This window comes from Cetorhinus maximus, chromosome 21 (assembly GCF_964194155.1).
Source record: "Cetorhinus maximus chromosome 21, sCetMax3.hap1.1, whole genome shotgun sequence".
Lineage (NCBI taxonomy): Eukaryota > Metazoa > Chordata > Chondrichthyes > Lamniformes > Cetorhinidae > Cetorhinus > Cetorhinus maximus.
In genome coordinates, this window is record NC_135899.1 from 31,074,398 (window position 1) to 31,090,425 (window position 16,028).

The following is a 16,028-nucleotide window of genomic DNA, read 5'->3' on the forward strand; positions in this document are numbered from 1 at the left end:
ACAGAGGACGAGGTTAAAGAGCTCACAGGCAAAGGAGACTCAGAGGGAGAGGACAGCCTCTGAGATTCCTGGATGGATGTCCCAGGGGTGTCCAGCTGCTGCTCCTCCTCCCTTCGGGTGTCTGAGGGCCCCGGCCTGGTTCCTGGAGGGGAAGGAGCACCTGGCGGGATATCGAGATGCCCCATTTTCCTCTCGCGTTCCCACTGCAGGAACTCACCCATGGCTCCCGTGATGGATGGCAGGTCAGCACACATCTCCTGATGGGCCAGGGTCTGCCAAACCCCCCATGGAGGAGAGAGAGAGAGAGCTCTCACAGTTGTGTTGAGAGAGGGATGATGTGGTGCAGGATCCACACGGAGGGTGTTCACCACCGACCTCACTGTCACCACAGGCAGGGTCCACATTCCCACCAGCCAGCGCGATGGCACACTCCTCAAAGTGAGTGAGGGGCCCCATGTGGCCCACTGCACCCCCAGTCTGGGACCTCTCCCTGCTGTTGTGAGCAGCTTCTCCTGCCTGAAAACAGATGGAGAGAGTGTGAAGAGGACACATGGCACTGCCTGGAATGTTTCTGTGGTGAGCGGAGACGTTTACAGGATGAGGACACGAGCTCCAGAGGGTATGAGCCTGAGGGTGTGTGTGAGAGTTAGTGGTGTTGTCCCTTGAGGCCTTGCATCAAGAATTCAGGGAGTGAGGCAGCAGACTAAAAAGGAAGGCCTCTTGGGTTGTAATTTCTGGATGACTCCCAGTGCCATGTGCTAGTGAGCTCAGAAATAGGAGAATAGCGCAGATGAATACGTGGCTTAAGAGTTGGTGCAGGAAGGAGGGTTTTATCTTCCTGGATCACTGGGACTGTTTCTGGGGAAGGTGGGACCTCTACAAGTGGGACGGTATACATCTGAACCAGAGCGGGACTAACATCCTTGCGGGCGGGTTTGCTAGTGCTGTTGGGAGGAGTTTATATTAACTCAGCAGGGGGAGGGGACACAGAATGTTAGCAGAATAGGGACACATCATAATACAGTAAAACAATCAAGTCAGAGGGAGTACAGCTGCATTAAGCTTCAAGGGAGTAAGGCAAGGCTGGATGGTCTCTACTTTAATGCCAGGAGTATGACAGGTAAAACAGATGAGTTAAGGGTGAAGATTGACACGTGGAATTGTGACATAGGAGCCATCACTGAGACTTAGCTGAGGGAAGGGCAGGATTGGCAGCTCAACATTCCGGGATATAGAATCTTCAGGCAAGACAGGGGAGGCGGTAAAAGAGGAGGAGGCATTGCATTATTATTTAAGGAGTCAGTTACTGCAGTAAGGAGAGATGATATCTTGGAGGGGGCATCAAATGACGCTTTGTAGGTAGAGCTTAGAGATAAAAAAGGGGCAGCCACATTGTTAGGTGTTTATTACAGACCCCCAGATAGTCAGCGGGAAATTGAGGAGCAAATATGTGCACAAGTTGTGGAGTTGTGTAAAAACCATAACAATAGGGTAATTATATGAGGTGATTTCAACTTTCCCAACATTAATTGGGATAGACATAATGTTAAGGGCTTGGATGAAGTGGATTTCTTGAAATGTGTACAGGAAAACTTTTTCGGTCAATATGTGGAGGGTCCAAGAAGGGATGGTATATTGCTGGATCTCATTCTGGGGAAAGAAGCCAGACAGGTGGCTGAGGTGGTGGTGGGCGAGCATTTTAGTGATAGTGACCACAACATGGCACAGTTTAAGTTTGTTATGGACAAAGAAATCGACAAGTTGCAAAAAAATGTTTTGGATTGGGGGAGGGTGGCTTTTGGTAAAATAAGTCAGGATCTGGCCAAGGTAGACTGGGAACAGTTACTTGTGGGGAAATCTACAGAGGATCAGTGGGGGAGTGTTCAAATAGGAAATGGGGAGGGTACAGGTTCAACATGTTCCCTCTAGGGTGATAGGGAGGAATAACAAGCCCAGAGAACCATGGATGACCAGAGGTATTCAAGTTACGATGAGAAGGAAAAGAGAGGCTTTTAGCAGGTACAAGGGAAGCAAATCAGCAGAGACATAAGTGAAGTACAGACAGTGCAGGGTGGAGCTTAAGCAAGCAATTAGGAGAGCAAAGAGAGGATATGAGGAAGCTCTGGCTGGTAAAAGTAGGGAAAATCCCAAGATATTCTATAAGTATATCAATGGGAAGAGGATAACCAGGGAAAGAGAAGGGCCCATAAGGGACCAAGGGGGAAACCTATGGGTGGAGCCAGAGGACATCGCTAAGGTGTTGAATGAATACTTCACATCCGTCTTCACCCAAGAGAATGAGGATGAAGGTATCGAATTCAGGGACAGAGATTCTTAATCAAATTGATATAGGGAATGACAAGGTATTGGAGGTGTTGGCAGGCTTAAAAGTGGACAAATCTCCAGGTCCAGATGATTTGTGTCCCAGGCTTCTGAGGGAGACAAGGGAGGAGATCGCAGGGGCTCTGACCCAAATGTTTAATTCCTCTCTGGCCACGGGGGGGGTTCCAGAGTACTGGAGAACAGCTAATGTGGTTCCGCTATTTAAGAAGGGTTGTAAAGATAAGCCAGGAAATTGCAGGCCACTGAGTCTCACATCAGTGGTTGGGGAACTATTGGAGAAAATTCAGAATGAGAGAATCTATCTCCACTTGGAGAGTTAAGGTTTGATCAAGGATAGTCAGCATGGCTTTGTCAGAGGGAGGTTATGCCTAACAAATTTGATTGAATTTTTTGAGGAGGTGACCATGTGTGCAGATGAGGGTAGTGTAGTTGATATAGTTTATATGGATTTCAGCAAAGCCTTTGACAAGGTCCCACATGGGAGATTTATAAAGAAGGCAAATGTACATGAGATACAGGGTAATTTGTTAAGGTGGATTCAAAATTGGATTAGTTGTGGGAGACAGAGGGTGATGACAGAAGGATGCTTTAGTGAATGGAAGCCAGTGTCCAGTGGCAAACCACAGGGATCTATGCTCGGTCATCTATTATTCGTCATTTATCTAAACGACATAGATGACTATGTGGGGGGTAGGATTAGTAAGTTTGCGGGTGACACAAAGATTGGCCGGGTGCTTAACAGTGAGGTTGAGTGTCTTGGTCTACAGGAAAATATAGACGGGGTGGTCAAATGGGCAGATAAGTGACAGATGGAATTTAACCCTGAAAAGTGTGAGGTGATACACTTCGGAAGGAGTAATTTGACAAGGAAGTATTCAATGAATGGCATGACACTAGGAAGTTCTGAGGAACAAAAGGAACTTGGCATGTGTGTCCATAGATCTCTGAAGGTGGAAGGACATGTTAGTGAGGTGGTGAAAAAGGCATATGGGACACTTGCCTTTATCAATCGAGGCATAGATTACAAAAGTAGGGAGGTCATGTTGGAGTTGTATCGAACCTTGGTGAGGCCACAGCTGGAGTACTGTGTGCAGTTCGGGTCGCCACAATATAGGAAGGATGTGATTGCACTGGAGGGTGTGCAGAGGTGATTCACCAGGATGTTGCCTGGGATGAAACATGTAAGTTATGAAGAGAGGTTGGATAGACTTGGGTTGTTTTTGTTGAAGCAGAGAAGACTGTGGGGCAACCTGATCGAGTTGTACAAGATTATGAGGGGCATGGACAGGGTGGATAGGGAGCAGCTGTTCCCCTTAATTGAAGGGTCAGTCACAAGGGGATATAAGTTCAAGGTGAGGGGCAGGTTTAAGGGGATGTGAGGAAAACCTTTTTTACCCAGAGGGTGGTGATGGTCTGGAATGCACTGCCTGGGAGGGTGGTGGAGGCGGGTTACCTCACATCCTTTAAAAAGTACCTGGATGAGCACTTGCACATCATAACATTCAAGGCTATGGGTCAAGTGCTGGTAAATGGGATTAGGTCGGTAGGTCAGGTGTTTCTCACGTGTCTGTGCAGACTCGATGGGCCAAAGGGCCTCTTCTGCACTGTGTGATTCTATGATCCTGTGATATCAGTGATGAGCCTAACGGGTACAATAACATGCTATATTGCTGCAACAACGGGTTAAAACACTGACCATGTGCAGAAAAATAGATACCCCCGCTTGGTGGGAAGACCTTTTGAATTGGGGTTGGAATGTACAGGCACACCAAGTGATGAGGATCATCTCCCATGTTTCGGTTATCGCCCAGTTAGTATTGGTTCTATACTCACCATACTTGGTTTACCACACCAGGAGGGCACACAAACAGCTGTGCACGCGGCTGCACTTTAAATATGGTGCCCATTGTGATGAAGTGGCGAGGTGATGGCGTGGCGGGCAAATGAGACCCGCCCACAATCCAAACGGACTGTTTCCCGGGAATACATAATTAGTGAGGCAGGATTGGGACGATACAGCGTGAAAAGCCACCATTGCCACCAGTGGGTAAAACGTCCTTTTCCCACCCACTACTGCACATAGTGTCAAATCTGGGATGATTATGCCCTCAGTGAGTGTGTCTCCAATGGCAACTGAATTTTACCAGCACTTGGCATCATCCACCCCTGACCAACCCATAAACCCATTCACAGGATCTTCACTTCAATACCCATTAAATCTTCAATGAAAATTTAAATGATAAAAACTGCAAGAACTCTACAAACCCTGTCAGATTGTGTGAACTCATTCCATTTCTTTCAACATTGCTGTGCGGACCATGGAACAGTGCAGTTAGCAGTCACACTCTCTGTCACCTCCTTCCACACCAAGACACTAACTTTACTCGGTAGCCCACACTTCTCATTACTGAGACACTGGAGACACTTCACCTCCACCTCACTGGCAAATGTGTTGAAGTTTGATTCACTAAAGTTATGACACGTCTTCCTCTCGTCTGTCTTTTGCTCTGTCACCTTCTTGTCTGTAAACAAGTGAATAAACGCTGATGGAAAGCAGTGAATGATGCTGACATTTGGTATGAACTCACCCAGTTCACATTGAACTGAACCCCAACAACTGCCCATTCCAAGACCCACAAGCTGCTGAGTGAATGAATTAAACCTTTCTTGTGAAATCAGTAAAGAAGAATTCAGACAAGTCAACTACTGACAATTATTTATTGACAACAAACCACAATGATCAGCACTTGTAGTGAAACATTGAGGTTACAAATATGTTTTATCTCCCTAAATATATTTTAGTTATAAAATTTACAAATGTACATTATATAACAGTGTAAATCTGACATAACAGAAAGTGCAAAATAGATCAGCTTCTATCAATATAAAATGTGTCTCTCTGAGTTCCCTCACGACATTAACTCTGTTCAGGTAAATCACTCAACCTGAACAAGTTGTTGAAGATAAGAAAATGTGAGAGAAAATCATCCCTGAAGTTCTGTTCAACTGTGAGAGCCGTCACATTGTGGATATTGGATGGAAACGCCACTTGAGAAAGTCTCACTTGGAGAGTTATGATTCCAACTCGGTGGATCCAGGATCCACTGTTCAATCTGTGGGAGCACATTCCCAGGAAAAATAGATCTCCATCATCAAAAAACTCAGTGTAAACAATGAGCTGTGATTCTGTGTGTCTGCTGTGATATGGAAGGATGGACAATGATGTCCATGTTCACACTAGAACAGGCGAATCCAGTTATTCATCAATGAAGCTCTGGGAATGTCCTGTAGTGGAACACAGTAAACCCATGAGGTAAGGAATAGACAGAAACAGGGCAATCGCTTCAGGGTCAGGAGGGCAGTGAAATTAGACTGACAGGTTTTAACAGTGTCTGGGAGGGTGAGACAGGGTCAGGAGGGCAATGAAATTAGTCTGACAGGTTTTAACAGTGTCTGGGAGAGTGAGACAGGGTCAGGAGGGCAGTGAAATTAGTCTGACAGGTTTAACAGTGTCTGGGAGGGTGAGACAGGGTCAGGAGGGCAATGAAATTAGTCTGACAGGTTTTAACAGTGTCTGGGTGAGTTAGACAGGGTCAGGAGGGAGTTAAAAATTCACAAATGCATCAATATCGGAAATTGAAGATGTCACTTACTGAATCAGGAAGGTTCTGGAACAGAGACATCAGAAGCTGAGAAAAGAAAAGCAAAATGCGTGAAATGGAATAAAATATAAAAATCAAGAGTGTGACCTATTCTGTATCACTCACTGGTCCCAGGATTCAATCACCTCCCAGCATTAACTAAACTGACTCACGCATTATAAATGTGTACAGAGGAAGTTGAGGGTGAGGGAGAGAGAGGGGAAGGTGAGGGCGTGGTCGATAAGGGAATGGAGGGGGTCGGTGAGGGAATAGAGGGTGAGGGAGAGGAGGGGGAGAGATTAGGGTGTGAGGAAGTTGAGGGTGAGGGAGAGGAGGGTGAGGTTCCCCCCCGTGTAACCCTGAGTTACTCCCAGGGGAATGTAATTCTAAAACTTTCAATCCCTCCTATTTCATTCCCAACAATCTGTCCCTCAGTCACTTACTCTGAGCTGTTGTGTAGGTGACACTTGGTGAATCTGCAGAAGCAAAATAAATGTCAGTTAGAATGGGGAATAATCCATTCTCAGAGAGTGAGAACACAACAAGTGTGAGGGAATGGAGATTGGGTAAGAAATACTCATTCCCACACTCCCCTCCATCCTTACACTTTATGGAGATCCTGTCGATCTCTTCCATTCCATCGATATTCAGTAGGTGAGGATGTGAGTGTGTGTGGTGGGTTTAATGATCAATATTACACCTGGTCTGGGCTGATCACACAAAGGAAGATCAGACAGGGAACAAGACGTGTTTATACGTGTGTATCTGTGTGTGGGAATTAAATCAGTTCCATTCAACACAGTGTCCTGTACACCCAGTACTGGAGATCCCCCCACACTCACTCTGTCCCCTCAGTTCCACATTCCCCTCTCTCTCACTCTCCCCTCTCAGTGTCCTGTACACCCAGTACTGGAGATTCCCCCACACTCACTCTGTCCCCTCAGTTCCACATTCCCCTCTCTCTCACTCTCCCCTCTCAGTGTCCTGTACTCCCAGTACTGGAGATTCCCCCACACTCACTCTGTCCCCTCAGTTCCACATTCCCCTCTCTCTCACTCTCCCCTCTCAGTGTCCTGTACTCCCAGTACTGGAGATTCCTCCACACTCACTCTGTCCCCTCAGTTCTACATTCCCTCTCTCTCACTCTCCCCTCTCAGTGTCCTGTACTCCCAGTACTGGAGATCCCCCCACACTCACTCTGTCCCCTCAGTTCTACATTCCCTCTCTCTGATTCTTACCTCTCTGTTGCCTTTTCCAGATGATTATTCCGATTATCAGAAGTAGAGGTGCCAGTGCAGCGATTAATCCAATTATCATTCCAAGATGGGAGTGTCCTGCACTGTTTTCCAGGATTTCTGAAACACATTTGAATAATATCAGGATTGTCTCTCTGTTCCCGGATCCATTCCCAGTTCTGTGTTAATTGGGGACAATTTTAACCAAAGCCGCCCATTGGGAATTGATGGGATTGGTTGAAACGCTGGTTTTCCACTCGCCCGAGTTCACTCTCCAGTGAAGTCACTAAAGAGACCCATTGATGGTGGTGGAAAAGCCGTGTTGTCCCAATCCTGTGGGTTCCCTTCCCGGACAGTTCAGTTCTAATTCTCCCCGATGTCTCAGTGTCCTGTCCTTGTTCAATCCCAGGGTTACATTGTATGGCCCAGGAGGCAGCATCACTGATGCTTTTCACATCAAACTTCAAAGGGATGAGCAAGAAACTGACCGCAGGAAACTGGGCTGAGCTGATAATGAGGAAAACAACAGGTAAACAGAGGAAACGCTTCAGAAGAAGCACTTGGTACAATCCAACAGCAGGGATTAGTCCTAAACTACTGCAGTGAACCCACCATGGTCAACACAGGACATAAGTGAGAGAATCCAGCTCAAAGAAAAGTCTCCACAAATGTCCAGAGATTGAGTTCCAGACACTTAGACAAGGATCAGCTGATCAAAGAGAGACAGGATGGATTTGTGAATGGGAGCTCATGTCTGACTCATCTCATTAAATTTTGTGAGGAGCTCACTAACATGGTGGATAAGGGAGTGTCTATGGATCTGGTCCAGATGGACTTCCAGAAGGTCATTGAACAGGTTCCACACAAGAGATTATTGACAATAATCAGAGTGTTTGGAATTAGAGATAATCTTTGACATGGGGTGAAAATTGGTTGGGAGGTCAGAGACAGAGAATGGGGATAAAGGGAATGTGCTCCCATTGGCAGGATGTGATAAGTTGTATTCCCCAGGGATCTGGACTGGGTCCTCAGCTTTTCACCATCTACATTCATGACTTGGATGCAGGAACAGAGAGTTGTATATTCAAGTTTACAGATGACACTAAGTTAGGAGACACAGTGAAGGGACATTGACAGATTAAACGAGTTAATTCCATCTGTCACAGTTTTCCCCAATGTGGGCAAGTGTGGGATCATCCACATTGAATCTGGGAAAGACAAATTGGAATATTTTCATCATGTTGAGAATCTAGAAGATGTGAAAAAACAGAGATTTGGTTGGCCATATTCACAAATCAGTAAAGGCTATGGCTAGTGGACTGCTGCATAAACCTGGCTAACATCTTATAGCACACACGCACACACACAAACACACACACAGACACACACACACACACACACACAGTACAGTTCCTTACCCCACTGATAGAGCTTGGTCTCTGCCAGGCTGCTGTGTTCAATTTGACAGGAGTACTGATCCTCATCCCCAGCATTTATTTCAATCTCTTTCTGGATCTGATGGGTCCCATCGTGGTTGGGTCGAACCCCCGAGGATAGTGTCTCAGACATTACCTCTCCATCCCTTAGCCAGCTCACCTCGATGTCTACAGGATAAAACCCAGTAACCAGGCAGGAGAGAGTGAGCGGCTTGTACTGACTATTGGGCTCACTTCTGGAGATGAACACTTCAGGCTGAACTGTAATGGGAAAGGGTGAAAACACAAACAATAGACAGACACTGAATGGAATGGGAGAACGCTTTCATAGACCAGTGAAGTTAGATCAGAACATGGGGTCAAAACTGAAATAATCACCTTTCCTTTCAAAATATTCCTTCCCAGCTCGTAAATATTGCTTTAAACGTTGAACATATACTTGTTGTAGATAGTTTTCCCAGTAGTTGTTCCAGGATTTATCAGAATCACATTTTTCCTTCGTCTTCACTGCAATGTGATTAGATGCGACCCATCTCATTCTGTCTGGCTCTAAACTAATATAGTCCTTCCCATCAAATCCAAACCGCATCGATCTCTTAACGGAGTCGTCTTCAGTGATCTCAACAGACCAAATCCATTGAAGAGTGTGAATTCCTGTCAGTGACCATAAAGGGATCAAGAATCGATTGTTAATAGACAATCACAAACTGTGTGATCAGTGGTAAAAGTGTAAACCAACATATTATCTATCTTTATAATGTACAATCACATTTCAACTATGTAACTGTTTCTTTATTTCATTTACATTAATGAATGTAGACCGGTTGTGGTGTAACCCCGTGTGTGGAGTGTGTGTCATGGGGGTAACACGGAACATCAAGGTATAAGAAGGGCCCAGACGGAAGGTATATAAAGAACTGCACTGAACTGCACTGTAGGCTCAAAACACAAAGCATGATGGTTAATTTAGTCAAGTGATAGCCTTGCTGGAATCAGCAAGTTCTGTAAAATGATTTAACCTGTAGGAGGGCTCTTACCAGGGAAGATAAACAGACTGAGCTTCATTAAGGGGCAATAAATGTGCTGCCTTCTTCCCATTCTGGAGATTGCTAATTGTTGGAGATAACAAAGCGGAGTCAAGCTGGCTTTGTTAAATCAAGTGTGACCTTCAAAGGGGGTTACGCCAGGGTACATGTACGGGGATGTAATTAAAAACCAATTAAATGGACTAAAATCTGGCTTTACCTTATAGGGCACAGGACCATAGCAAGAAAAAGTATAAAGAGTCCACAGAATCACCATTCCTGCAGCGGTCAGGGCAATTTGGTCAGTTGTTCAGAAGACGTGCACGGAGGATTCGTCATTGGATTGACCAATGAGACGTACTCCAGCTCACAGGGAAGATAAGTAACCGATATTGTTGTGAGTGTGTACAATTGCTTAGTGGTTTAATAAAGGTCTATCACCTTTTGTGGAACTGCATCCAAGTTGTTGTGTAAAGTTGATATCCAAGACAGAAACCTTTAGACCAGGAAGAGGGTCGTACTAAAGGGGATCTTGTATAATATAGAAACAGAGGAGTAGTGTCACAGGATGGAATTTTCCAGTCCCACCAGCAGCGGGAAGCTTGGCGGGTGGGTTAGTTAATTTGGCGAGCGGTCAGAAGTCAGTTTCCAAACGGCGGGATGAACTTTGTGAATTCTGTTTTTGAGAATGTAAAGGTGGGTTAAAGGTGGGAAAGGTTCCTGACGAATAATGTCAGGAAGCCCTTTTGCACAGATTAGCATGTGATGCATGTTCATTAAAAGGCCACCTTGCTGGAATGAAGTTCTGTTAAGACCAGGATGGGAGGAGTGCGCAGTTTATCTAGTCCCACTACTCCACAGGTCACATCATCAGCATAAATGTTTAATTCACTCACCAAAATGGCCAATTATTTACCTTCGCTGCTGTTAGACACTGAATAAAAGAGACACTAACCAGGCTTCTTTCAATAAACTCAGAGTGATTGATTTATTACAACATGAAACCTCTTTTTGAAACAAGTTGCAAGAACTGGTTAACACACAATTTGTCATCTTGAAGTATAACTATCTGTCTCTTTTAAAGTTTCCCAGCACACACACACAGACACACATCAACACACACACACACAGAGACAAATCAACACAGACACACACGCATCAACACACACACACATGCAGAAACACAGACACACACGCATCAACACACACGCATCAACACACATAACATGCATCAACACGCATACACACATACACGCAGACACACAGACACACACACATCAACACACACACACACACACACATACACACGCATACACACAGACAGGACAAACAAATAGGGTCTCTGCAAAGATGGGCAGTTGAAGAAAAGGCTTTATGAAAAAAAGGATGAAGTTGACAGGGTTTTGAAGCTGTTGGTCTGGAGCTCCCTCATGTGAAGACAGATCATTGGTCCAAGTAGATGCCTGGAGGTTCTCACCAACAAAGCTTCGGCTTGGAGGAAAATAGAGAATGGACTCAAGAATCCTTGTCTCGGCCTCTTGGGTTTCCAAATACAGACAAGTTCCACTGAGATGAGGATTGCCGGCTGAATACTGATGGCCACACTTTTCAGGCAAGGGAAGGATTGTGCGGATTGGGCAGCTTTCCCCAGCTCAGCTTATTTCCAACTGAGTTCAAAAAAAACAAGTTCAAAACATAAAGCTAATCTTCATCAGGTGATTTCCAGTAAATCACCAGGGCCTCTGCCTTTGCAAGTTTTGTTTCCCAGCCATTAAAGTAAGTACTGTTGAAAGAAGCAAATCGCTCTCCTCCTCAAGTACCATGCTGGTCAGGTAGTTTCTTGGAAAAGGCATCCTTGCTCACATTCCAAGGTGAACTTTTGACCTTTTTTAAAATAAAAATCCAAGTGTCCAAATGATGCAATGTCCTTCCAAATTTTAAAAGAACATACAGATCTTGAAGATATGGTGTGCCAACAATTTCCTCTCCAAATTAAGTTAAGTCAGAAACTCGAACTTTCACATTTCAGGATTCCCACAAGTGCAGGGAATAATTCAGTGCACACATGTGTCCATGAGAGCTCCCTGGCAACAGCCAGTCACAGTCATCAACAGGAATGGTTTCTACTCTTTGAATATGTAGCAACAGAGAAATCCTGCATGTTTGTGCTCAGTTCCCAGGGAGCTGTTGTGACACCTACATTCTGACTCACTCCCAGATGCTATAGCTTTTCGAAGGACCTCAGCGATTGCAGGGCTGGCTCCTTGGGCATAAGGGATACCCCCAAAAAATCTGTCTGATGTCACCACTTCGCTGCCCACAAAGTGCTGCTGAGGAGTGCGATGATGCCACACATGTCTCCACAATGCCCACCATTGAGCAGATGATAGGCCTCCTAAAGATGAGGTTTAGGTGTTTGGACCGCTCAGGTGGGGCTCTCCAATACTCACCACCCAGAGTGTCCAGGATCATCATCGTGCGCTGTGCCCTGCACAAATTAGCGCTACAAAGGGGGAATGTCTTGGTTAGCCCGTGGTGCGTAATGGACTGAGTGGAGTGACCCAGGGGTCAGTGCTGGGAGATGGACTGAGTGGAGTGACCCATGGGTCAGAGCTGGGGGATGGACTGAGTGGAGTGACCCAGGGGTCAGTGCTGGGAGATGGACTGAGTGGAGTGAACCCAGGGGTCAGTGTTGGGAGATGGATTGAGTGGAGTGACCCAGGGGTCAGTGCTGGGAGATGGACTGTGTGGAGTGAACCCAGGGGTCAGTGCTGGGAGATGGACTGTGTGGAGTGAACCCAGGGGTCAGTGCTGGGAGATGGACTGAGTGGGGTGACCCAGGGGTCAGTGCTGGGAGATGGACTGAGTAGAGTGGCACTGGGTATAATGGGGGACAATCAACAACGAGTTTATACATCATGATCTTACCGGATGTCTGGTTTCTCATCTTCAGTATTTCATTCAGATTCTCCTTTGCCAGGTTTATATGCGATTTTGCCAGGTCTGTAATATACTCCCAGTATTGCGTATCGAAAGATTCAGCCATGAAATGCTGCTTGGGGATGTTCCGATCGATATTACTGTCTTAATAACCCGTTTGGACTCCATTGACCATTGCAACACCAGTAACCTCAGGAAAACCTTCAATGCCAGAGATTATGGTGTATATCAGCATATGTGAGTTCGTGTCTGTGAAGCAAACAGTTAAAGGGACAGTTTAATAAACACCAAAATGAGCATCAGAATAATCTCACTTGAACCTCTCTGATCATAATGATACCAGAAAGCTCGGGAACATCACTGATGGTGTGAAAATCACTGTAAATGTGTTAGTGTCTGTAAAACAATTAAACAATTAAAGGAACAGGTTAATAAACATTTCCACACACTGCCACCTGGTCAAAGTGAGGCCCATCCACACAGGGACAATCTCCAATAATCCACCACTTTATCACAATGTCAGAATCCTGTCTGATATTATAAACAGAATCTGATTAAACTGGGTCAGAATTAGATGCTGCAGCCTCTCAGAACAGGGAGTAAACCCAGAATCAGAGTCACTCTGGGCTGGTCTGTTGTTTATCATCTTTGTTGTAATATATTTTTAGGAGATAGTAACCTTTCATCACTAGAAAGGAAGTGTGTCATGTGATCCAGTTTTAGTTTTACTTTTGACTATGAGCAGAACGTAGCACAGCTCTGATGTCTTCAAGTTTTCTCTCCATGTATATCTGTTCTCATGTGCCTAGTCTTAAGAAATAAATCCACAACCTGTTTACCCAATCCCTTATGAGTGATTGGTGCCTTTATATCATTATCAAAACATAACATGGTGTTCAGTGGTGGTCAAATGGCCTGGCAGCGAGATTAAGGTCCGACATGATAAACAGTTTAGATTGTACCACATGGCGTGAGATGACCCTTGGTGTTTGGGTCAGACTGCAACAAAGCCGAGGCGTTGGAGAGTGTTGAAATCGCTGTGTGGTGACTGCACAGATAAGCTTTGAAGGCACAGTGCCAGGATAGTGCTCAAATAAAGAGCTGGGAAACAGACCGATCCCTCATGGTGAGATTGCAGTGCAAAGCCTGTCAGTTCAGTGAATGGGTCAGTGCGTCGAGAGGACCAGCGCTGGGTTAACTCCGTCGGGAAAGGGGAGTGTCCAGGGGGTGGGCTGGGCTGATAGCGAGTGGGGGAAGTCAAACCAAAAAAACCCAAACATGTCATGAAGATCGGCCAGAGAAGGTTGTGATTCTAAGTGTGTAAATGTGGCTCGAGTGACACTCATCCTGGGTACAATAGAGGAAGGAATGTCAAAGGGTTATTGTCAAAATATCCACAAAATTCCGCAGATTGAATTGGGATGCAGCTGACCCACTGCCCGAATTAAACATGTTTAAATAGCGCACAGAGCTATGGTTTCTTGATTCACGTGTGTCTGAACCAGACAAGCAAGCCATAAAAATTCACCTAGCAATTGGGAACGAAGGTCTACACAGGCTGAACACATCAGGATTGACAGCAGAAGAGCTAAAGGGTCCCCAGGAGATATGGACTACATTGGTAGACCGGTTCAGAATCAGGTTAAACTTCCGTATTCATTGACGAGAGTTCATGTCATTTCGACAACAGTCTACAGAATCCATGGACCACTTGGTCAGTAGATACAGAGAAAAGGGGACATACTGTGAGTTTTCAAACACAGAGCTGGCAGACAGAATTGTTGATTTTCCGATCACATCCACTCCCATGAAAACCTTCCAGAAAGATCTTCTAGACAAACCCAAAACATTTAGCATTGGAGATCTACTGAAGGATGGATGTGAGTATTAACCGATCCTCACAGGTTAACAAAGCTTACAGGTCCTAAGTAAATCCCCAGTTGTTGATGCACTCACTAGACCATCGAAACCTAGCAAGACATGTGGAAGGTGTGGCCTTCTCCAGACACCAAGGAAATGCCCAGCTTTCCAGCAATTCTGCAAGGCATTCGGCAGAAAGGGCCATTGGCAGCAGTGGTGCACTAGAGCAAAGGCTGATGCAACTGTGAAGAGCCGTGCACAGATCTAAACAGACCGGACACAACAGGTATCTTCAACCAATAAGAATGACCATCCGGTATCCTGTCAGAAACATATACATGAGGTGATTAACAAACCAGAGAATGACAATGTGCCGGATGAGATGAAGAGCAGTAACACAGTTTTCTCACTGTCAATCTCAAGGACAACATAGATTTCATCATTCACTCACACATGGGCATAGATCGGATGAGAAGAGAGACCGTCTATTGGCCGAGTATGAACAATGACATTGAAGCTATCGTCAAGCAGGACAAGGCATGTCAAGAGCATATGCCAGGTCAGCACAGAGAACCATTGATTCCACATGAGGTTCCTACCCATCCTTGGTCCAAAATCACCTCCAACCTCTTTCATGTCCATGACACTGACTTCATCGTCATCGTCAACTGCTTTACCAAGTAGCCCATTATTCAGCAATTGCACAATACATCAAGCACAACTGTAGCACACAGTAAATGCCATTTTCAGTTTATTTGGTGTGAATAGTGAGATCATTCTGGATAACGGTCTGCAATTTATTGCTAAGCCATTTCAGGATATGTGGGGGAAGTGGAATATTAATCACACTACTTCTTTACTTCTAACGGTTCAGCTCAACGAATGATTTGCACAATGAAATCCTTCGTTCTCAAATGTTGACAGACCAAGCAAGGTCTACACATTGCAATGTTACATCTGAGAGTGACACCTTTATGTGCATCACCAGCAGAGCTCATGTTTGATAGATCGGTGCATACCAATTTACCTACTCTTACCCATTCTACCCTCTCAAAAACTGGAACCGAACTACTAAAACTGCAAGAGAAGATTACCAACGTAGAAGATAAAAAAGCAGGTACAGAATTGTCAAGTTTACAGCTGGGACAACAGATTTGCATCCAGGATCCCACAGAAGGTACATGGCAACCAGACGAGGTGTCAAGGATTTGTTCAGAACCAACTTCCTATGAAGCCATTAGACACAAAGGCACAATGATGAAGCATAATCAACAACAAATCAGATCCACTCCAGCTCCTCAACCACCGTACAGTCCTATTGCATCTGGAAAAAGATCCCGAATCCAGACAGGATCAACATCCAATAATGACAATCCCACAGATCACTGTGATCAATTAAAGACACCTCCAGACAAGGTGACCATGACAAGATCAGGAGGTATGAGCAGATTACCTCTACACTTTAGACACTGATAGATACATCTGCTCTACACAATTATGTAATGGTAACGAGACATGAACATGTATTGTAAATAGTTCAACTTCTTT

At 45.2% G+C, this 16,028-nt stretch overlaps 1 protein-coding gene across 1 annotated transcript in view; it reads right to left on the minus strand.

Moving 5' to 3' along the window:
• Positions 1–5,413: 5,413 nt before the first annotated feature.
• The window catches only part of LOC144695828 (class I histocompatibility antigen, F10 alpha chain-like), a 105,705-nt gene continuing 95,090 nt past the window's right edge, over positions 5,414–16,028 (minus strand). The window contains exons 5-7 of the mRNA XM_078566847.1: positions 7,223–7,339; positions 6,428–6,460; positions 5,414–5,628 (exon numbers count right to left, since the gene is read on the minus strand). Coding sequence (XP_078422973.1) covers positions 5,600–5,628; positions 6,428–6,460; positions 7,223–7,339 — 179 coding nt within the window. The 3' untranslated portion in view covers positions 5,414–5,599. The remainder of the gene's footprint in view (positions 5,629–6,427; positions 6,461–7,222; positions 7,340–16,028) is intronic.